Source organism: Cygnus olor, chromosome 6 (assembly GCF_009769625.2).
Source record: "Cygnus olor isolate bCygOlo1 chromosome 6, bCygOlo1.pri.v2, whole genome shotgun sequence".
NCBI lineage: Eukaryota > Metazoa > Chordata > Aves > Anseriformes > Anatidae > Cygnus > Cygnus olor.
This window is the reverse complement of record NC_049174.1, coordinates 34,729,580-34,753,693: the sequence shown is the minus strand read 5'-3', so window position 1 is coordinate 34,753,693 and position 24,114 is coordinate 34,729,580. Positions and strand designations below refer to the sequence as shown.

At 38.8% G+C, this 24,114-nt stretch overlaps 1 protein-coding gene and 1 long non-coding RNA gene across 2 annotated transcripts in view; one reads left to right on the top strand and one right to left on the bottom strand.

Moving 5' to 3' along the window:
- The first annotated feature begins 552 nt into the window (after positions 1-552).
- LOC121072201 (von Willebrand factor D and EGF domain-containing protein-like) overlaps positions 553-24,114 on the top strand; it is a 177,984-nt gene continuing 154,422 nt past the window's right edge. The window contains exon 1 of the mRNA XM_040561583.1: positions 553-1,259. Coding sequence (XP_040417517.1) covers positions 1,163-1,259 — 97 coding nt within the window. The 5' untranslated portion in view covers positions 553-1,162. The remainder of the gene's footprint in view (positions 1,260-24,114) is intronic.
- Positions 1,511-14,540, bottom strand: LOC121072338. Its single transcript, XR_005821129.1, has 4 exons — positions 14,440-14,540; positions 11,308-11,404; positions 3,165-3,406; positions 1,511-2,607 (listed from the first exon to the last, which is right to left on the bottom strand). It is a non-coding gene; the product is annotated as an uncharacterized LOC121072338 (long non-coding RNA).

Here is a 24,114-nt window from a genome sequence, read left to right as displayed (position 1 = left end):
ACTCACAGTGATGTGAGCAGAATGTTTACAGACTTCTTTATTACTGTATCATCAAGTAATTCACAATATCCTCACTTAAACAATCAGCCACAAAATAATCAAACTTGACAAGTCAAAGAAAAGGACTGCTAGCACGTATGGAAAACACTGAGCATTGGGTGGAGATACAATATATTCTAAATAAAACACCATGAATATCGGAGCATGTGATGCAAGTGCAAATTCTTCATATCATGCATTAAGCTGACAATATGCATTGCCTTACAATAAACATTCTTCAAAGTGCTGCCGTGCTATAGTAACATGGCACTTTCAAATGAGACAAAACTTTAGAGAAAATATGATTGAGAAACATGAATGATTGAATTCTTTCAGTGCCATTTGCTTCTATATTCCATTTCTGTTATTATTGCTGGTGTGCCAACCGTCTGAAGCACACATCTCATTTCTCACGACGGGTTGACAGACCAAATGCTGCCACACTTTATGTTAGTAGCAAAAGACTGTTTTCTAAAATACCAGGCAATGATACATCAACCCAGGGCACAAACCTTCAGGACTGCTGCTGGTGCTGCACAGAGCACTTTTGCAACAGGTTTGCATAAATGCAACCTCCAGGAACCTGAAGTGGGAAGCAAAGTACTTGTATACTTATATTTTAACATTTTTATACTCCTCTCACATAAACATGATGTCAGACATGACTGCAATAGTCTGAAGTGAGTGTTGTCTGCGTTGTTGGTGAGCAAGCAGGTTTGGTTTACAGCCCCGATTTCTCCAAGATCACCTGCTACCACCCATACTGGCTGTACACACTGTTCTCACCCTCCGTGTGTGTGTGTGCGCGGGTGTGTTACGGGGTGTGTAAATCAGAGCAGCTGCACTGAAAGCAGCTGCAGGGACACATGCTCTCAGCTGCTCTGTGTGTGTGTGTGTGTGTGTGTGTGTGCTTTGTGTATAGCTGGAGGGCTTCCCTCTTGGAAATTCTGGGATTAATGACACATTAAGCCCTCTCCAAGAGAGTGGACTGAAGGAAAAAAAAAAAAAAAAAAGAAATCTGAAACAGGAAGGCAGTCTGATGACTTTTCCTGCAAAGTTTAGTATATCAAAAGTTAACTTCTAAGCAACTGCAGATGCATGGATAAAAGCTGTCTTGGACAATATGCAGCAGCCTTTACCTTTCCACCAGCATCTCCAACTTGTTGCCTACCTCTGCTGGATTCTCTTGTTGGCCATTAGCAGTGAGTCAGCTCCATTAGGTAAGGATTTTTTTACTTTTTAATTATTTGATAGTCATCTGGGGGACAGAGTTCACGTGTATTTCAAACTGAGATGATCTTGTTTACATTCACTATTGAATGTGGCTTAGATAGAGGGCTATTATTAGAAAGCGTCACCAAAATAGAATGGAAGTAAGGTTAAAATAAACAACTTCTAAGGTAATGAAGAAGGTTACAGTGATAACCAGGCATGCTTGTAGCAAGCAATGTTTATTGTCCTTTAGAGGAGGTTTATTGTTATTGTCGTTGTTGTTGTTATTATTATTATTATCTTAAACAGAGAAATTGCAAACCTCTGAAGATTCCTACTTCTTACTAGAAAATTTCAGGAGATTTAAAGAAGAATCATAATGTTTTCCCATAAATGGAATATATGAAATGAATCATAAAAGAAGAAAAAGCTTTAAAATCAGGATCTATTCCTCTAAGGAAAGAAGTATACACACTGTACATCAGAGCACTATTATAGATTAGTTAATTACACATATAATAATACACAGCTATATAGTCTCTGGCAGTAAAAAGTTCACGAGTAATTTTTCTCCTACTGTATACATTAATTGTAAAGCTTGTTTCATTCCAGCATAGGGTCCGTAGAGGACATAGATTTTACATATATAGTTTCTTTATGCAGCTTTATTAATCCACTGCAGCGATATATTGAAAATCATGTTAGACGCTATGCAACTAGTAAAAACAGAGTTAAAACAAACAAACAAACAAAAAAACAAACAAAACCCAAGAAAAGCCATAGGACCAAAGTGTAGTCCTATCAGTGATTACGGATATAGCCTCAGCAAACTCTGTGGAGGCACTCCCTCTTAATGAAAATATGTTGCAATATTTTACAACATTTAATTCCAGTAGAGTTTCAGCTAGTTTTAGAGGTGATTGTCAGCCAGCACTCATTAGCTATATGAAGATAACACTATTTAAAGCACTCTTCATTTGAATATCAGAGGGTTACCCAGAAAGGTTTGCAGGACTAAACACAAGGCAAATGACCTTATCACCTTTATCTTCAAACAATGCCTTTAATTTCTGAAACCTTTTGAAGGGTTGCCAGTGTTATGGAGTGTAGCAGCTACTTATCTGATAGAACAAGCTTTTCATCAAGGGGAAATGACCTTTTAACTCCTAGTAACAAAGTAACTGTTTTTCCACTGTATTTTTGTTACAGAAGGTATTGTTCTTAAACATACTTATGAAGGGGGGAATACAGAACGAGAATTAGAAAATAGCTTCCTGTCTCTTAGGTGATGCAGAAGAATTCTTAAGACTTACTTCTTCTTTTTTTTTTTCTTTTTTTTTTTCCTTTCTTTCCATACTGTTAACTCAAAGTAAAGGAAAACCGCTCAAAAAAGTTTACATTCAGACAGATTGTGCTGTGACATTATAAGGATATTAACAGAGCCATATGCTGTTTACTTTAGTACTCTGAGTATAACAAATCTACTAATCCCATAAGAATTTAACTATGAATAAGGAACGTCTGACCAAACAGCTTTTTGCAGATGCCTCATTAAGAGGGAGACAAAGATGAAAAAGTCTTTTAAAGACCAAGGAAGAATTTTATCATCTTCTGCAGTCTTATGTTAGGGAATGAAGCCTTCAGTGACTACAGGTATTCACATTATTTGGGGTTTTACATATTTTCTTGTGACTGAAGAACATAAAAGGGTTAGCAATAACGTCCATAGCTGCTCTGTGGTAGAAGATTAAGTAAAGAATCAGGCGAAAAAGCAACTCAGTGAGTCATAGATGTGGGAGGGCTGACACAACACAGCTTGTCAGACTTTTCTGAGATAAAATTCTGTAAATAAGTCAATCAAAAGAGAAAGACAATAGCTTTTTTATGGAGGTATTTTAGACAAAAGTATTTACCTTAAAATAGATAGCTGCTTGCAACCACCATCGAGATGGAATTGCTCCCCATCCCCTTAGGAGCCTTTTCATAGTGTGCAATTGGAAAAGTTTTTAATTCGGATATGAGCTTCACGTAAAGGCACAAACCTTCCATCAAAGCTCACAAAACTACTGGAGTTACACTGCTGGGTGTTACATATATAGTAAAATCAGATGCAATTAATTGGTTCCAACTTCACTCCTGTGGATTTTCCTCAAATCTGAAACAGATAAGAAAAGATTTGAGTGTATCCTGAAGTGAAGGAAAAGGGGGAGAGAGAGGATGGTGGGGGCAGCGAGGCTGGGTGCCTACAGCCAGTGGGAAAATATGTTGCATTCTCAAATGAGCTGAATGATCTGATTAGGAAATAAATGAGAATAGTCTAACTTGAAAAAAAAAATATTCAGTATGTCTTGTAATGTTGTAAACCATGGTCTTGCTTTTCCTAGAAAAGTGAAACAAAAATCAGAGTATGCAATCTGCTTTCTGTACTACCCATGAACAACCCATGATCTCACTTTTGAGATTCTGGTGTAAAATCTGAGTGCCATGAACTTTCAGTGCTTTAAGCAAAAAAACTACTTGAGATGGGAATTAAGCAAAAACCTAGCTGAGCTGAGAAAACGTTTCATCATGAGTATTTCAGATGGAGTATTTCAAACTATTCAGGAGCTTTCCCTGCCTCATACACCTGCTGCAGAAGAAAACCCCCTGGTCAGACCCTAAATACACCCTGCCACCACCATCCAGACCCCCAGCACTCCCCCGGTGCCCCCAGGCTCCTGTCATCCCCTGGTACCCCAAGCACGGGAGGGGTGCAAATACCCCCAGGGAAGCCCTGGGGCATTTGGCCTGGAAATAGCTTGCAGGGATCAAGTTCTCCAACCATGAGTGGGCTTGGTCAGGGACATTCCAGCGACTTTAGAAATTACACTGGGATTATTCTGGCTCCATGTCTTCACTCTGTGCAACGGACATTTACAGCACTGTGCAAACAAAAAATACCCTGCCGAATGCTTTCCTACAGCAGTAAACCCAAGACTCCCTGGCCATGACAAATAAGCAGTAACAACTGCCAAAGGGAAAGGAACAACCTTTATAGCATGTTTCTCTTCTGGTATTATTCTTAATAATCAAAAATTGTTTACAGGGTAATATTTTATTTCTCTCTTATTTAAGTTTTTGTCAACATCAGGTTACTCCATTGGCCTTATTGCCTGGAATTAATCCAGTTTGTGTTCAACTCAGGAGTGAAATCTGATTACATGCAGTCAAAGCAGAGTTAGTAATGTGGGTTGTACAGCGATTTCTGTTTGCTGATAACTTTTACATTCCTCTCCTTTTTACCTGAAAAACAATTGTGCTATCCTTACTGCAGGGATAGTTCTTTTATGAGGAAGGCAAAAAAGTGTGGCTGTTACCATCTGGGGGTGAGGGAACTTTTTCTACCTTATAATGACAGTGTTTGTGACTCTCCTGTGCAACATCAGTATGTCCCCACTGGATTTTAGGACTTTGAAATTTGATAGAGAAACCATTTTTAGCTCACACATTTGCCTTCCAATCTGCTGATGAAAATTAATAGTTATTTTCAAAGTTATACAGGCTTACAAAACATGTTTGGTATGAGAGGGCTGCCTGTCAAGGATTTGCCAATTCCCATTGACCTGCCAAATCTGTATGCTCTTTAAACTACTTAACATATAATTATTACTCTACTCTATACTAAAACAAGAATCATTTTATTAGACACTGTTCATAACAGTGTAGGACATTCATGGGCAAAATATTTAGTTTAATGGTTCAGTTCCTCAAAGTTATTTTGTCTCCAAATGCCAAATAGTAAGAGGTATTGCATACATCTAGCTTCCTTTGCAATCGATAGGAGCTGCAAGAAGTCAAGACAAATCAGTGTTTGTTCCTAAATCGACAAGACAAATTGCTGCAGGGAGGAAGCATCATCATTTTGTTTTACAGATAGGATAGAGATGTGAAGTGGCTCAAGGTCATGCAGAAAATCTTTTGGCAGAGCTGGGATGTGTACCGAGGCCTCAAGAGTCACAGCCCAACCCTGTTAACTGCAGCGCAGCTCATAACTGAAACAAAGGCCAATGTAGGAAATAGAAGCGCAATAGAAATGCTGAACCCTCCTTCGTCTTCCTTGTAAACTCAAACAGCTGCACACACAAACTCAAGGGGATGCAAAGTATTCCTGATTGTATTCAAAGTTCTTGACATTTCTCAGCTGACCAAAACATGAAATTTCTCCCAAATCTCCTTTGATTTCAATCAGGAAAGGACCCAATACCTTCCAAAGTGCTATATGTATTTCAGCATACAGAATAATTGAAGACAAAATAATTCTAGCACTAACTAACTTCATTAGAGACAGATTTATTTATTTATTTATTTTCCTAGTTCTTTCTAGACCACTTCTGTAGCCTAATAAAACATTTGTGGCTGTATTAGCAAGCTTTGGAAAGCACTCTTGAATGAAAGCTTTCCAATAGCTTTCCTCACTTTTTTTGTAACTTAGACTTGCAGCTTCAAAAGCCTAAGAATATTGTGTGAGATACTATTTGGGGCTATTTACTGGGTTTGTACCAAACCCCTTCAAATAGTTTGCCGGGAAGTGTTCTGAAGGCAGTCAGACTTGTCTGATTTTTGTCTGCAAGCTTGTTTTCTTGGACATTCCTGTGTTCATTCTGACTTTTTGGCTACTTTGTTCCTGAGTATCTATCTTGTCACTTCACAGGTGGAAGTTTAATGTTGGATGTTGTTGATGCCCCAAAAGTGGATATCCACAAAAATGGATGGTCTTTAATGCTTAGTTGACAACATTGCTTGTTCAATGCTTTTTAAGTTTTCACAAAGCAGTGCAGTTTGCTTTCAGTTATGACCTTTATTAATTTCATTGTGGCAGCTATACTATGTGTTTTACGCTGAATTGAAGTTATTTATGGTGAAACCTAAACAAAAAAAAAAATAAAATGGATTAGTTCAAGGAATATTTTTCATCTGACTTTGAAACACAAGTATAACCATGTGTTAGTGCATGCAATTGTTTGTACAGCTTTTCTGGAAAGAGTTTTGTGTGTTAAGCTCTTAGGAGATTTACTTAATGAATGTATGTACTCATTTGCTTCTTTCTGACACATATTATTTTGATTATTCCAAAGTCTATTACTTTGATTGCTGTATTCACGCTGCATGGCATCCACGGAGAGCCACAAGGGAATATTCTACGTATTGAAAGGCAAAAAATTGATTGCCTAATATAGTTGAGGGATCGTAGTAGTCTGCTTTGCTCCTTTTGCTGGTTTTATATTATTCATCGATTGAGAGCAAGTTTATCTTATTCCCCTATTTTGTTCACAAAGCAGCTTCCACGAGCTGGATAGCAATTTATCTGCATACTGCAACACTGTAATGCATCTCGTGTGGCAGCTGAAGCATTTTACAACTCAACTACCCCTTGACAGCTTTGTATGTTGACAGTTACAGTAAATGGTCCCTCATGTAGTGTCTTTCTAATGCCTCGTCAGCTCAGTAGCTCTTGCACTTTCCATGAACTGGTGAATACCCCAACTTTCCCTCTTCCTTATGCTAATAAGATATAGGATTCAGGACCTTTCATGTCCTGAACTCACAGTCCCACTTTATTTTTTAAATAGCTGATCAAATTGCACTTGTGTTCAGTACTCTCAAAAGGCAAGAAGTCTATGACTAAAACCTAGAAGACAACAAAATGATGAGAGATGGAAAATCCCAAACTAATATTTCTAATAATGAACTTAATGGCAAATGAGGAGAAAAGCTTGGGATCTGAACTAGACCATTTCTTTACAGAAAAGAGCCTGTATTATGTCAGCTCCTACTTCTTTCTCATCTCATTTAAAATAGTATTTTACTGATGTTTGACTGTCATGCAAATTTTTCATGAGATTTTATCTCATTGGTTTTCTAGACATCTATATGAAGAGAAAGTTGAGATAAAACTTGGTCATTAGTTCATATATTAGCTAAGCTAACATTTTGTTATTAGTAATTTAGTAATTGAAATTTTCTTTAGCAGTAGCATTATTAGACCTCACTGCATTAGTCAGCTATGTTATTTTTGTTATATTTGGTCCAGCTATTGGAACAGGTAGACTTGAAAACATCTTTCAGAGATTATATTTAATAGTCTTCTTTATCTTCTTCTGCCAATTATTTGCTTTATAATCAACTATGACTATGTTATAAAATTAGTTGACTGTGACTCAATATCCCTCAATAACACAGCGTAGAAACTTTGATTCACTCAGGCTACCTTATCATCAGCTCTATTCTTTTCTTAATGGGTGAGAGGGAAAATATATGTATATATATATAAATTCCCAGAGCCATTTGGTCTGTTCTTTTAATAGATATTAAGATTAGAGCTGACAACAAAGACATAAACAAGGTGAAATCTAATTAATTCCTTGTTTCTATTTTGCAATAAATACAAAGGAAATTGAGTCTATTTCCTACCCTGACGTAGTGGTGACTCAATTTTGAGTGCTAAATACATTTTCTGATTGTATACAAAGCAGTATAAAAAGTAAAAGTAAAAGAAAGCTATCCTTCCGCCTTAGGTAGTACACAGCCACCACAAAAATTGTGGTTTTGTCCAGTGGAAAGTCTTTTAAGTGCCTGTGGGACTCAGCCACCTACACCCCATTACATTCCTGAAGCACTTAGGCTCTTTTTTTTCCTACCATATCCTTTAAAAGTCTCACTCACAATTTTTTAGCATAGAAACCCTCCAATTTCACATAATTTTCAGTTCTTTTCCTGGACTAGTTATTTCAATTCATCCTGTAGTGAAAATCCCTAACAAAGCACTGCAAATAGTCGTTCTGGGAGAGCTGAAGCAGCTCATAGTGCTCCCAGTCTGAAGCCAAGGTGCATCTTGTTCATCCTCCAGTGGTGGGACCTGCCACAGCATATTTTGCAGGGGTAAAGGTCTGTTATAGCCTTACGATATGGCTCCAGAGAAGGCATCAAAGACTATGGCCACGTGGAAACAGTCAGGCTAGGATGTAGAGAGCTGAATTTCAGTTTAATCCCTGTCCTTTATACGTGCTTGTGCGAGGGCGTAAAGCCTAAAGATGTGTTCTTCAGGGTAGCTGGGTCTGGGCTGCAGACTGTAATCCCAGCACGAGCTATACATCTCCCAGACGAATTTTACAACTATTTTCTCCTCTTGCTATGATCTCTGCCTTGCAATACAAATAGCTTTAACATAAATCATCAATCTACTACTCACCTCCTTTCCTTTCTTTCCTCTTAATTTTTTCATGTTTTTTTTTTTTTTTTTTTTTTTTTCCCAATAACTGATATTCTAGTCAGGAAAGTCACCCACAGTTATTTCTGCTGTTTCATAATGTCTCTTCCTCACAAACATTTTTTGTTGTGTTTCCTATTACCTGCACTCCTTGCATGGGTGTGTAGATGCTTTCTCTCATTAATACACTGCTGACAATATTGTTCATCTGCTGTTTCAAAACAACTTCATCTTCTGTCTTAGGGCTGAACCTGCAGGTTGCCTCCTGAGAATACCGAGTACCCTCATTAAGAGCTGTTGGGATGTGAGGGGACCTCGTGCCTTGTCCCTGTTCAATCCTCTCAGCTCCAAGGATCTGGCACAGAAGCACAAAAACACTCATGAGGTCCAAAACCTGTTCTGTTAGGAGCTCCTTTACCACTCAGAAAGGTTGATGGCAGGGGCACTAAACAGTACTTGTGTATACAAAGATTAGCTGGAAAATAAGCTGTCTTCCCAAGTCTGGTTTTTATGCTATTGGTGTATTTTTATTTTATATTATTTAAGACCCTTGAAGCGGGCAACTTTATTCTGGCTTCTTTTAAACATATTTGCTGAGAAATCTTTCCTTGGTAATGATGCACAGGGTTTCTGAAGAACCCTTAGTGAGGTTCTCAGGTTTAAAACTGGCCAGCACGCAAGGATAAGCCTTGCCTTTAACAACCTTAACATATGCTAATACTTACATTGTTTTCAGTGTGGCTGAACTGAACGTAAAATTAAAACATGTGGCAATCCTGCAAAAAGGTAGCATAGATGGCAACGTGTGTACATAATCACTGAAAACTTTGTGTGCACCACTGTTACCAATGCTTCATGTGATTATTGCTAAAATCAGTGTGCTGTAGAAATGCTGAAAGGAATGATAAAGGTCACAATAAATAGCCCTCACAAACTGGATTTCTGCTTCTGAATTTCACCCCAGGCTCACAGCTGGTACAGCCCAATTCTGCACTGTAATCTTCTGCATAGCGGTGTACAGAGTGTAGGACTTCCAAAGATAAACTTCTTCAGGCTGAGTAACTTCTGTTCATCCACTCAGGAACATGTTGGATTTTTTTTTCTTTTTCTATCTGATTGCTTTAACAATTGAAAACAATTTAAAAATTTACTTTCCCACTGAGACAAAATTGGGAGAAACCCAAAGTGTTAACTGATAGCCTTATGTTTTGTTAATCACTTCCAACAGAAAAGATGTTGTGTTTTAGTATACAGGAGCTGAATCAATCTCTTCTGTCACAGACAAGTGCCCTCAGAACTGGTCTATCGATTATGCCAGGGGAGAATATCTTTAGGTCTCTTACTTAAGCTGTTTCACTTTCTATTAGTAATTAAATACAACTTAGGATGAGGGCTTTGATGCCAGTCACCTATGTCTTTGTCTACTGTAAAGGTGCAAGTAGCTCTAATGGACAAAAAGTTCATTCATTCTCTAACAACTATACTCATGTATAATTGTTATTAAAAAAAAAAAAGTACAGATCTTCTCAAATTGTGCACATTTCTATGAACAGTTTCACTAACAGCATTTTAAATAGCCAGCACTTTAAGTTCTTGACCAGCTCAAACCCATGCTTACATTTTTTAGAAGAATGAACAAACTAAATAGAAGAGACATTAAATTTCAATATTATCATATTTCAGCGATATATGTTTACGAGTTCCCTGCAATGCACAAAGAAAAAATTTATACTCATTTGTGCTTATGAAGCAATGTTCTAACACACTGGTTTTCAACCTTTTTTTTTAATCAAAGGTCATCTTCTCGAAAACAAAAGCCATGGAGTGCCCTGTAACATCTATTGTTTTGTGCTTAAGAGAGGGCATAGGGAAACTGGGTATTTTGCATTAAGATAAACATAACTTAATTTATTCTTTACAAAAATCCTGATTTCACTGAAGGCAAAAGAGTCCTTAATTTAGGAAAGTTGAATTAAAGCCTGGAGCTGGGGGCAGCAGGTACCCACCAGCGTACAGCAGGCAGCTAAATGGGGAGGTATTTGAATAAATTCTGTGTATAAAGGGCTGGGGGATGTTTTGCTTTTTGTTGCATGAACTGTTGCATTTAACCTCTTCAAGGCCTTGGGCCTGCTCCTTAAAACCACCTTAATTTCCTAAAGTGTTGTCTAGAGCTAAAGTGCTCCTTTAGCTGCTGCCATGCTTTTCCATTCTGGCAGAAATTATTGTTTTATATAGTTTGATTTTAAGAGTGCATTCTGGCATCCATTTGGGGAAAAGGCACTATATAAAAGCAAAATCAATATGAGGGACAGTTATACTTCCTGAGCTTTTTCATTAGCTCTAAAATATATACATTCAGAGGGGGGTGGCACGGGGAGAGAACAATGTTGGTTTTACTTAAACTGAAGGGGACAAGACAAAGCATGGAACAATATGTATTGCTGTTCACTGGCAGGAGAGCTAACCTGGCATTTTTGCAGGGCATAAGCAGGTCTCTGCTCTCACTATTTCCGAGGCGACACCATCTCCTGTGATGGGCATAAAAATGCTGGAAAAATGCACAAGTACATGTGTTTTGTTAAATGAGGTGTTGCTTGGGTTGTACTCTGTTTTGACTGAAGTCAAGCTGACCATGGGCTGAATACTCACAAGGAAGCTTTGCCTTTGCACAGCTCTAAGAAGGAATGGAAGAGAACAGAGAGCAAGAAAATAATGCTGAGTGAAACTCTTCCTGGAATGTTGCTGAATTCCACCTGTGCTGTCTTTATTTACTTCCCCCAAAGTGCAGCAAAATATTCTTTTTTTTCTACCTGATCAGGCTGTCCCTTTAAACACCCTTGGAAAAATCTCTGGCCACCTCACACAATATATTTTCTAAGATGTGCAAGCACAGAGCTGGAACAAATCCTGAAAAAAATGTAATATATTATTCATTAATTAGAAACATTAAGATATTACAGTGGATTTTTAACCCCCAAAATCATCACTGCTTTGTGTAAGCCCAGCTGAAAAATTAAAATTCATAGTGCCACATTAGCAAGCCTTCTAACACAGGTTACTAAACCAGAAGAGCAAGCATCTTATTTCAGCTTGGAGTAAAATTTCACCTCACAGTGTCTTTTCAGCATCACCATGCAATTATGTGAGAGGGAAATTGCACACAAGCTTTTTCTCTTTTTAACATGGGCATGCTATAATACCTTTTTCATTAGTAGGAAATACCTGCTGTCTGTAGAAAAATAATTTGTCTTGGTTTTGGAAAACTAAATTATCTCTTATAAAAGATTAGCTGAAAAGCCCTGGCTAAACTTCTAAGCATTCCAGATTAAATACAAAGTTTTTCTTCTTTCTGGTGACCTAGTGATCCATGTTGTGAGTTCAAAAGTGAACCCAACAATTTATTTATTTCTGAAACTCAGATAAGGCATCTGGAAGATTTTATCAATGTGATTTTGCCATAATTCAGGGAAATGGGAAATAAAAGCCCAGAAAAGTTATCAGCATGCTATTGTCCCTTTGAAACCCAAGTGAAGCTTCAAAGCAGTGTGTGAGCTGGCAGTAACAGCACTTGTCATTAGAACAACATTCGTAGGACAACTGATGTGTAAGATCTGTCTGTTGGGTTTAACACACCACTTAGACTGTGTGGCCATCATCTAGGAGCTTTACATACATCTTCCCATGTGTTTCTATTTGCATTAAGCTCACAGTTTTGTTATTCACAGAAACTTCCACCCTGTTTTGGCTTCTTTTAGGGCTTTCAGTGAGGTAAGACAGCGAAGCAAATGAGGGTTGGACTGCAACACCAGGGAAAAAATAGACATTAAGGGGAATTTCATTTTCATTATCACAGATATCTGGCATACAGATCAAAACTTATTTCAAATCCATTTCACAAAGGTGCATCAGAAAGATGTCTCTCTCCCTGTTGCACAACCATTATATTACATGACTGCGAGGCGTAGCTTGTTGAACATGTAATTTCATCATGAGAGAGTGCCCCTTGCTGTGCGTGAGCTACTGCATTATAGGAAAGGCTTGGATTAAAAAGAACAAGCCTCCAGCTAGCATTGCCCTGCTCCTGCAATTGTGCAGTCTCTCTCATAAAAATAAGAGAGATTTGTCCACCAGATTCATTCCTCTTGCTTTAATATATAAGATGAGCTTTTGTAAAATGTTTCAGTGTTGTCATGCCATCCATCACCATCCCAGGACATTCCTTTTCTGCCTCATCCCACCATCTGCTACTTCCAGCACCTGCTCAGTATTTTCCTGGGCAGCGTGGGAGCTTGGACATTTTGTCCCCCTCAGCACCCTTTTTCCAGGGGGAAGGTGCAGGAAAGCATTTCTTGCTTCATCTCTAAATGTAGCAACAAGGAAGAGCTTCACACTTCTTGCAGTCCCTTTACATGTCTCAGTATTCTGCTTAAGTAACTGAATGTTGGTTTAATACCAAACAAAATGAAAGAGTGTGCCTTATTTCTTACATAGGGATCTCATATTATGAACTCTGCAGTTCCACGTTAAATTCAAGGCCAATAGTCCTATCCATCTCTGCTGATTTTCACCAGGAATATGGCTATCATACAGAGAGCAGTTTGGCTTCTTTTTATACCTTAAGAGATGTCCTGAATCCCATTTTCATTAAAAACAAAAAATGAACAAGCAAACAACAACTACAAAACACACACACGCAAAAAAAAACCCACACCTGAAGTCAAGGCCAGTCTTACATCACAGCTTCCCTTTGCTTATTTCTTCATTGCTTTTTCCAAATCAAACCCCAGAAAAATAACATTCACCATCTGAATATTTTGACTGCTAAAGTGAGGAGAGGCAAGAAAACTTCCCTTCTGTTTTTATAACAGAAAGATTTATCACAGTTTGCTAAATTCTGGAGTGATTAAGTCATGCTAAAGAAATAACTAAAACAAGGGTTTGATTACTGGCTTTTGAAGTTTTATACTTGGTTGAAGAACACATGTTTTGATTCTAAATGTGATAATATTTCTTCAGTGTAATAAAAATATTGCTCTCTTTCCACAACTAGTCAGAGAGAAGTCAATAAAATATGTACAGAAGAAATGCAAGCAGCATTTGGCTCAATATAAAGATTGATAATGTAACCACAAAAAAAAAAAAAATATATTTTTTACCATCATAAGTCTCTCCTGCTTTTTTTATAGTTTTCATTGAGCAAAACAATCCATCATACTTGAACTTCATGCACATTCCTGAAGCCAACAGTTAGTACAAGTCAATTTTTAATTATGATATTTTTACAAAACCTAAAATTTATTTCCTGATTTGGTAAAACACTTTAAGTAGCAAGCCATCGATATAAATTATGTAAATCTCAAGTGGCCCCAAAGTCATTAATCTGACTGGATTTCATAGTGAAACATAATATAGCAATAACCCACTGGCTCTCCATCTGACATCACAAAGCAATGAAAATGCTTACAATAGTGATAAACAATGGGAAATTAAAGTTTTGTTGTAGACAACAAAAGAAGTTTAACCTCTTAAATAAATTGCCCATTGAGTTCAGAATACCTCTTATGGTGTTAGATTTAGGGCCAAAAGAATTTGGATCTGACATCTTCTGTCGACTCTAAAAAAGACAATAACAAATGTAATCAGCTACAGCTCCTTGCAGAGAGCAAAGAACCCCAACTCCAAAATATTGGTCTTTAAAGTCAGCTGCCTGTGAGCTTGTCCCTATCCTGTTCCTACAGTAAATCCTGTTGTCAGGAGTGGAGGGGAATCAGTGAGGAGGACTGAGTGCAAGTTGTCCTTTGGTCACTGCAGTCTCCTGCCATTTTCCAGCAGTCCCTTCTGTTTCAGAGGAAAACCCAAGAAGTTTATTGTGTCCAGCCTCCTCCGGATGGCTTTTCACTGTTACAGTCCAAAGGCTGCAGAGCTGCTGAGAAGGTACCCACCTTTCCCTCCTTCTCCCATCACTGCTCCTCACCCAAGGTCAGCCCAGAAAGGGATCCCTGCAGTCTGCAAGGCACTCTCTCCTCTCCATACCCTACATCTGCTTCACTCAGTTAAGCTGGTTCGTGTAGACCTGCTTTAAAACCTGTTTGTTTTTTTTTTTTTTTTTGGTTTTCCACCAGCTGTTCTCCCTTTTGGTGGCCTCCTCAGTCCTTTCCAGCTGCTATCTCTTTAGGCACAGCTGTGCTGGGTCTGTTGTCATCTGCTGGTAACAGCTTTCTGCCTTTGCTTCGTTTGTGTGCTTGGACATTGTCTGCATCTTTATGGTCTTAATGCTGTTAAAATACTTTTGAAGAATTCTTCACTCAGCATTTCGTCTTTCTCTCTCTCTCTTCATTTAAAAGAGAGTTAGCATTATTGCCTGGGTCAAAGTCTACGTGGACTAACATCACCCAAATTCTTACAGACCAAAAAAAAAGGAGCTGTTAGAAGGCAAAATATCCTGTCTGTTAAGCCTTTCCAGCTTCTCTTGCTTTCTGTATGTTTTCTTTCACTGTATGAAAGTTTGTGCAGGAGACCAGCAGGTAACATGAAGAAATTGCGGCAGTTTAGGATGTTTGTTAAAATGCAGTTGCAGAGTACAAGATTTCTTAAAAAAGACATGTTGACAGAGGGAAAGAATCAAACCAGATACTAATTCCTGCCTTCAGAAATTTTTTTGTCCCCTTCCCAGGGGACAATTCCCCACACACTCCATTCTTTCTTTAGCTCTTGAAATTCTTTCTCCTTCCATTTACACAGTAAGATATACAGCCAGTACTTCAGTTCATATTTTTTGAACTTCAGGTGCTCTTTTCCATATTAAAACATCTCACCGGCAAACGCATATCCCTATTTATACTTTTTATATTAACTCAGTTACACGGTGGCAATAAAATTCCATAATAAGAAATAAGAGCTCTCATTGCACATTCACGAAGCCCTCCAAAGAACAGAAAAAGAACAGACCGTAAGTCTCATAAATCCAGCTTAATTTATTCATAGTGAGAGTCTACAAATCAGACATTTTTATATTCCAGGATATTTATGTTAAGATGTTGAATGGATAAAAAGAAATCCCAACAATAATTCAATGATTGATGATAAAATAACAAAATAGATAATAGCTTTTTTTTTTTTTTTTCATCAAAAAATGAAGTACTGTAAACATTAATTTGGCTTGTAGGCATTAAATCAAATCTGTGGTGTGTGAGGGCAAGGCTAGCATTTCAAAACTTCCAGATCTCTCTAATCCTCTGAACCAGAACCTTTCAACATCTCTGCTTCGATAGCGGCACTAATATGCAGATATTTTCCTTTTGTCAAACATTAACCTGTGGGGGCCATTCTTTATATCACACTCATTTCTTTTTTTTAATTCTATTTTTTTTCTCTAGGAGGTTTTTGAGTATTATATCCAAAATAGAAAGAAAGAGAAAGGGTATAGTCTACTAGTGGTGTCAATCCAATGTGGTTGGATGTATCTTGGTTTCCTTCAGGCCCATGGGAAGAGGATGTGTTTTGGTCCCACCCAGATGGTATACTAGAAAAAGGATGTGGCAAATGCCACCCTGTGGGTGTCCTTTAGTTACATTATAAAGGCCCCTTCTGTGTGAGCCATGCGATTGCTCTTGCTCAGTCTAAGACCACCATGAAAACTGTTTTCAACTATTAGAGGCCACCATGAAAACTGTTTCAGAACTAGGATTTTTGTTCAAGCCATCTAGATCTGTATGTTTCCGTAGGTAGAAATTCCCTATTTGCCACCCTAAATGTGTTCAGAGATGTTGCTCCTATAGTGGATGCTCTCACAACATTATCCTTTAGCCTGCAGAGTTCCCTTCGCCCCCGATAACAGCGACATAAAATGCCTCCTCAGTGTCCCTTTTGCTACTCTCAGCAAATTAATTTTAATCTCTACTTACAAAGCAAGCTCTTCATTCCCCTGATTACCCTAATAGCCATGCCCTCTGCTTGCGCAAATCTGAACAAGTACGCAGGGATCCAAACGAGGTCTATACTGTGGCATTAATTTAACTGTTGCTCTACTGTACTCTCAGCACTCAGAGTACCTTTTCACACCAGAGTGGAAACAGTTTTCTTGCAATCAGACAATACATCCTGGTCTTTCTCCTTCTCTTATTGACCCCTTTCTATTGTTAATTCTCCTGACTGCTAATGTACTGCTCTGCCTTGAAAGTATGCAAGTCTCATTTGTATGTGAACAGGAGTTGAAAGGGTCTTTGGTGATAATTCTAGATAACGGTATATAAGATCTGTGCATACTCAGCTCAATAGTATTTGTTAAAGAAAGGAGGCAAATGAATGTGCAGCAAAAAAAAAAGAAAATTCTGTAACTCAGCTAGAAAGGTAAAAATGAAGAATCCAGTAAATATCAGTCTTTTGAGATAATGGCTTTCACTGTTCAGCTATTCTTCACCAGTTCCTTATTTAAAACCTCTGTGGCACACATTGATGAGAGAGAATTTGACCTGCAGAGCCTCACAGGAGAAAGCAAGGTACGCTGTAGGTCTGCTTTTCAGTCTCCAATTATGAATGCTTTTTACTGATCATATAGATTAGAAATTAAGCTAACAGGACTTTCCTACCCTGAAGAAAGGTTCTGTTTTATGGTATTTCTGCTTATAGAACCTATTTCTCCTGTTTAAATTTGTTCAATTGTGTATTGAGGTCAATTTGCTCCAAGGGTAGAATGGCCAACATTGCAAAATTTTCTCTTGCGTGATTTCGGTCTGATTATGAAATTCTCTAGCTACTTTCAGGAATTCCCAAACAGACAAACATTTTTGCCTTGCTCCTTCCCATTTAAGTCCTTGTGAAACACCTCAACACTGTAAATGCAAACGCAGACCAGGCTGGTTCCTGCCTCACAGCAGCTTACAAAGCTGATGGTGAATAACATGCAGCACTGCCAAAGCCCGTCTGTTTTTCCTGCCTCCTCCTCCCAGAAGAATGTGCAGTCTACACATCTTGGTGGGACCAAATCCTATTCCATTCTGCATAGTTACAGAAGGATTTTCTAAAAGGAGATGCATGGGCCTTGAAGAAGGAATGTGGCAATTCCACAGCCCTGATGGATTCAGTCCCTTGTTGTTCATGAGATACAGGAGATTTGGGCAAGATAGACAAATGTTTGAATCAAATGGCCATTTTCATGAGTGGAAGGAACAAGTACATAGATACTTATTTTATCTAAGCCCTGTAAGAAGAGATTAAAATTATATATTGTTGTTTGGTGTCTGCAGAGAGTCAGTGTTGCTCTCACTCACTAATGATGCACTGATGTTCATGCTTTATTTCAGTCTTCAACAAGCTCTCACAATTAACATAAAGAGGGTAATATTTATGCATTAGTTTCTGTATTTGACTTCAGGAAGCAGATGAATAAAACTAAATACATGTCAACTGTTAAACTGTGGGACTTAATACGTTTTTGGAAACAGGCAAGGGAAGTTTTAATCGCATACAGAAAGATTTCAAGATCACTGAGATCATGTCCATCTGATACTGATGACTTCAGTTTCCCATATCAGACCACAGAATTTACAGCCAGACACAGCACCCATTTTGCTTAGATTATTTCTTATGAACAGTAATGACCAGTAATGAAGCAGCCAAAAACCCAGGTGGCACTCCTGAAAATGCACATTTTAGAGCCTTGAGACCTGATCCTGCAGCTGCCAGCTTCACCCTGTGAAAACCATTAGCAGCTGGCTTCACGTCTAGAAAAAGAAAATGAAATATGCTGCATTTTCGCGGCCATCAATCAGCAGATGCAGTGCCAGGAAAGCTTCATAACTATGCAGATATTGCCAATTGACATTACAAAAAAATATTCCTTTCAGGAGAGAAACACAGAGGCAAAAACAAAACAACAACAACAACAAAAAAAACAGACGATCTCAAAGCATACTTGCATGCATGGGACAGTGCTTCCTTTCTTATTGAGAGGGGAGGGGACTGAGACTAGGAAGCACCTCCACTTTCAGAGGCAGCAGCACTCACCCTGGTACCCAGGGACAGAGGTGGGAGCAGGGGAGTGCTCCTCTGTAGGCCAACTCGATTCCAGACTAGCTTTGCTTGCTGTTAAATCTGCTGTTCTTACCAGGAGGAAAGTTCTGAGAGCAGAAAACCTTAAAATGAAAAATAAAGTTGGGAAAACTGAGATTTATATGATGGATGCAGGCAAACGCTGTGGGGAGCAATACAAAAATATAAATAAACAAGAGAAGCTGGTTTTTGTTGCTGCTGTTGTTGTTGGAGTTTTTTGTTTGTTTGTTCTTTAGGTTCTGCAAAATGACTGAAAACCATCAGAAGCATCACTGATCTTAAATGTTATATTTCCAAAGATTTGTCTGGATATACCCCTTTTTATTATCTTTACTGACTTCCTGACAGAGATACTGAAATGTCTGGCATGACTCATGCTGTGAGCAATCCTTTTGTGAGAACTGAATGAAAACAGGCTGATAACAAGGGCAATTTCATTAAAAAAGAAAAAAAAAAAAAGCTACATGACTGGTTACATGGGATGTTATTGAAATCATGCATGCAGAATGTTAATACTATCTTATTGTTTTAGATCATGTTTTCCATGGCTCAGGAGAAGGTATCTTTGTCAGCTCAGTGGAGAAAGGTTGGAGATGATTGAAGTAAAACAGCAGGAGGAGGCTGATATGCTTAAGTCACATAGCCAACTGCCCATGTATAACACAGTAATGGAGGTGAAAGTAGAGGGCAAACTAAAATTAAGTCGAAAGGACACAGGAAACAAAAGGCTACACATATAGGACAAGGAGAGGATGTGCAATGAGCTGATTTGTATAGCAGGCAGAGTGCAAAATTTTCATGCCCTGTATTTAGATATTTCCTGTTAATATTGATGCAAATGCGGTATTAACTTGTGCTGGAATGGACACTCTCCTTAGTGAACACACATGGAGACAGACATGTTTAATTAATTTTGCAGTCTTGGGCAGAGAGGTCAGACAACAACCCATGAGTAAAATCCTCAGCAGCCAGATTGGACAACAGGAGAAAAAAAGGAAGATTTGGGAGAAAAGCAGGGTCAGCTCTGGACCCACTCTGGAGATTATTCACACTTCTTCAGCAGAAAATAAAGTCTTAATTTTGCTAGAAGCCACCAGGTAAGAGTTTCATTACTGTAGGAAATCTTGGATGTTACAAAGCCAGCATAGTCTAAATTGTTCCCTCTGGGCAGGACGATGCTAGATACAAGTTGTGGAACAACCGGTCATACAAGCCATAGGGCAACCAGGGTGTCAGCACTGCAGTGCTCTCCAAGGAAGAAATGATCCATAAAAAGTCATTAGAAACTTCTGCAGTTTGGAGCAAAGGTTGTAGTGGGTCACATCATGTCAGGCTGGCATTGGGTCCCCAGTAATCTCAAGCAAATGAGTTGGGAAACCGGAGAGCTTGCAGACATGACTTTTGGCAGCCAACTTCATGGTACTGTTTCATCTTTTCTTGGTGCTGTTTCAGCTTGAGGCCTCACTTCAAAATAATTTTCACTGATAGTTTACATCATTGTGTACACTCACAAAGAGCTGTGCAATACATGATTACTATCTCCGAATGTTTCTTGAAGACAGCAAGACCACCTGGTACAATCATGTAGTCACCAGACACTACAGAAGGAGGTGATGGAAATTCCTATAAATTTATGTAGTCACTAAGAGCACATGATTCTCTGTCTGTGGGTAAGGAACCACAAAAACAGAGAACAGTAACAGGCTGCTGGTTACCATATCAGGGAGCAGGGATCTAACTTCTTTCAAGGCGAGGAAGCACTCCGTGCCTTGGAGAAGCTGACAGGACACTGTCCAGCACTTGTGCTGAAGCAAATATTTTACCTTCTGTCCACTGGCACACAGAGTTGTGACGGGAAACACTCACAAAACAGGAAACCCAGCGCCAAGGTCGTTTGTGCCACCTTAATTTGTTCCTTGTGCTTGCAAATTACAATTCAGCCTCTGAAGAATGATCATGCACTGAGTTGCTCAAGGACTTGTGCTTCCTTCAGTGCCCAGGATAGATGGTGCTCAATTACTGAGTCAGTAGTTCATGTCTTTCTTATTTGTGAGCATGTGGCTCTAATGCATGTATGCCACAAAATAGCAAAACCCATCTTGGAAGTGCCATTCATTTCCTGATAGGCTTTTTCCTTCTTTATTATAGTAACTGGGTGCTTAATGCACTGTCATTAATTTACCTTCACAGCTGTTGTGGGGTGAAGGGCAAATACTATTAATGTTATCAAAGCAAAGGGAAGTAGTGGAGGTCCATTAACAGGGAAGGAGAACAAATAAAATACCATAGGAAATACCAATGCATTCAAAGTCTGTGTTGCTTCAGCTTTCTTAGAGAAATTTAATTTTGACCAGATATCTAGTATAGTTAATTTTGAGAAGGTAATAGGAATATAAGCCAGAAGAAGGAAAAACAGCTAAAAATGGGTATAACCAGGTTGGCAGTAACTGATGAATCTACCCTGAGTAATAGCCAAATCTATCTGAATCATTAAAAATTGTCTTCAAAAATTTATGGAGAACCTCTGAGATCCAAAGAAGGACAAAGACAGAAGGACAAAGACAGAAGCACAAATTCAGTATTTAATATCAAAAAGTGAAGAAAGGATGATGTGGAATTTAAAAACCAGGCAGACTACCTTCAATGCAGGTTCCTAATGACTCACGACTTGCAGAGTTATTAGGAAAAATTAACAAGAATAAAATTTGTTACTGAGGGTAGTGCACATAAAGCACAGCAACTCATTAGACCTGTGCACTTGGACTTGAGAGGCCACAGCTGGAGAGCTATGTCTAATTCTGATCATCAAATAAAGCTGGACAAATTGGGTTCAGTTCAGAAAAGGAGCAACAAAGCTAACAAGAGGCCTGCAAATGTGACCTACAAAGACAGTTAAAAGGAATAGGCTTGTTTATCTTAGGGAAGACAGCACTGAAAAAAGGCAGCATTTAGTTTTCCAATATGTGGAGGAGAGAAGGTAGCAGTGGGTTATTTGCTATGTCTGTAGACAGCAAAGGAAGAGAGAGACCAGCCTGATCTTGACACAGATATAGGGTAGATCTTTTCTAACCATGAAGAGAGGTAAGCATTGGGACACCTCATCCACAAAATTGCATTCTCCTGCAGCTGAGAAGGGAGGGGATAGGCAAACCCCTCCAGTGGGCGGCTCAGCAGTGCTAAATCCTGCCTCAGCACAGGGGAAAATCAGGAGATGAGGGAAAGCCAGCGTGGATGATTAAGAACAGATTGCACCATATGAACTGACTGGCTTCTCTGAGAGTGCTGCTGGTCTAGTGAATAAAGGGCTGGTGTGAGGTGGGATGTATCCTGGTTTTGCTACCATCTCCAGGCCAACATGCTAATCATTTTAGGGACAGGGAAACAGGGCTAAAATTGTTCCATCCACAGAGATGTCTGACATCTGAACACTGAATATCCCAAAAGGGAGCTAGGCAGGAAACTGCTCTCCCCTTTCATGGAAAATATAGACTTTTCTTTTCACTCTTTTACACTGGAATGAAACCCAAACCCTTTGAAATGTTTAGTACCAGCACTTAAGAGAAGTAAAGGGAGAAAGCTCCTCTAGTGTCCCTCTCCCCTTCCCATCCCCTAATAGCCATCAGCCTGGGAGATAACGGCATTAATTTGGGAAGTTTTGCTGGGGTTGACTCAGAGTGGAGACTGAAACTCTCATTTTACAGTCTCTCATGTGCTTTGATCATTCCAAAGTGAAGAGCTTCCTACCTTTTCTTTCCTCCCCCTTTTATTTTCCTCCAGCAATTCCATCCTAAAAATCACACAACCACAACTTCAATGGAAAAATATACTTCTGTGAAAATCTCAGCTGCGGCAAGTCAACATTTTCCAACAGAAAAATTGTTCATCAGAAAGCTTGCAGCCAGCTCCAATATCAAGATCACAGCAGCAGCTAAGCTTTAAGTGCCTCATATTTCTGCATATCAGGGTTGTCAGTCAGGGACCCAGAAAATGAGGAGCACAGAAGTAATGATCACCTCTGACATGGCTGGAGTGACTTATCCGGTGTGACATAGGCCCCGTGGCAGCCGTATCAATCAACTCCTCAGGGCAGCTTTCTCAGAGTCTTTTTTTCTTTGAAACATCAATATTAGCTAACATTTTTAAACGCTGTCATCTGTTTCAGTCAATCTTATTCTTCATAAATTGTCTCTTTCTATTGGCAAAGCTGGAGGTTATTTGATGCTATCAAGCATCAAGAGGACAACTGTATGAAGGAACAGCATCCTTTCCCTTGCTACTTATATTTGCTTGTCTGAGAAATATGTGCAGTGGCAGAATATTCATTTCTACCCCAGCAAGAGAGTGAGCAACAGTTCTGATGCCCCAGCCCAATATAAAACATCTCTTAGCTGTTTTAAAAAGTTTAACTTTCAAAATATTTGCATGATCAGAGATTGGATTTTTTTAGGTAGTTTGATCTTGCTACCCAACTTTTTACTTATTTTTTTCCTCCTTCATAACATTTGGATTATTTAGATAAAATCTTAATGGGTAAAGCTAATGCTTTTCCAGCCTATCCATGCAATTGCCTTGATGCATTTATATGCAATAATTTCACAAAGAGCTTACACTTTTCACTTTTATCAGCCAAAAAGCATATTGGAACTAACATATGGTATCTCACTCTATTCACTTTATACCAATTCCAAATACTCAGGGACAAGTTGTTAGCAGACAGAAAGTAAAACAGGCATGCAACATCCATGCCAAACCCTAAGCAGATAAGGGTATGAACAAGCTCCCCCTTGTTGGTGAGCAGCGGGGACTGTTCAGAGCACTCTCCTCAGAGGGACTGTGCAGATAGACCTTTGGGGCAGCACCTGAGGGCCTGAGCAAAAGAATTTGCAAGGTTCATAGGGAATTTCTGAGAGCTGCTCAGAAAGATAAGTTCTGCATCAAACCAACACACTCTACACAGAGCACAGACTAACAATGGTAACATCTCTGAAGTCCACATATATTATCCCACGTGTGGAAAATGCGATTCTGTATAATCCATGGTGCATGGTGTTAAACACAGATGGATTATGCGACCTTCCCCAGTCCTTTCCTGCCCTATTTTCTTGGACCTTGTATTGTGTTGCCCAAGTGTCTTGTAGTTTCATGCTGCTGGCTCAGGCTAGACCTTAGGACAACAGGGACAGGCAGTCTGTTTCCCCCATGTATTTCTTGCCTTCTCCTTCTACCAAGGTTTTGTCTCCTAGACAAGGATTTTTTCCCTAAATTCTCACTGACAGTGTTGGCGGGGCTAACCCAGCTATAGTGTTTATTTTACTTAGGCCAGAAGAAATGATTAATCGCTTTGTTTATTCTCTTTAATCTTAATGCTGTCTGTTAGCAGTTCCAACTCCTACTTAGTCTGGCAGAAAAAAAAGCAACCCTTATTTTAGCTATTATACATAGATACACCTACCTTATATAAAAAAAAATAAAAAAATAAAAAAAATAAAAAGCAGACTCTTCCACTGTATAAACATATACCATATGCACACATGAATATGATCACAAACTAGTTCTTTACGTCCTGT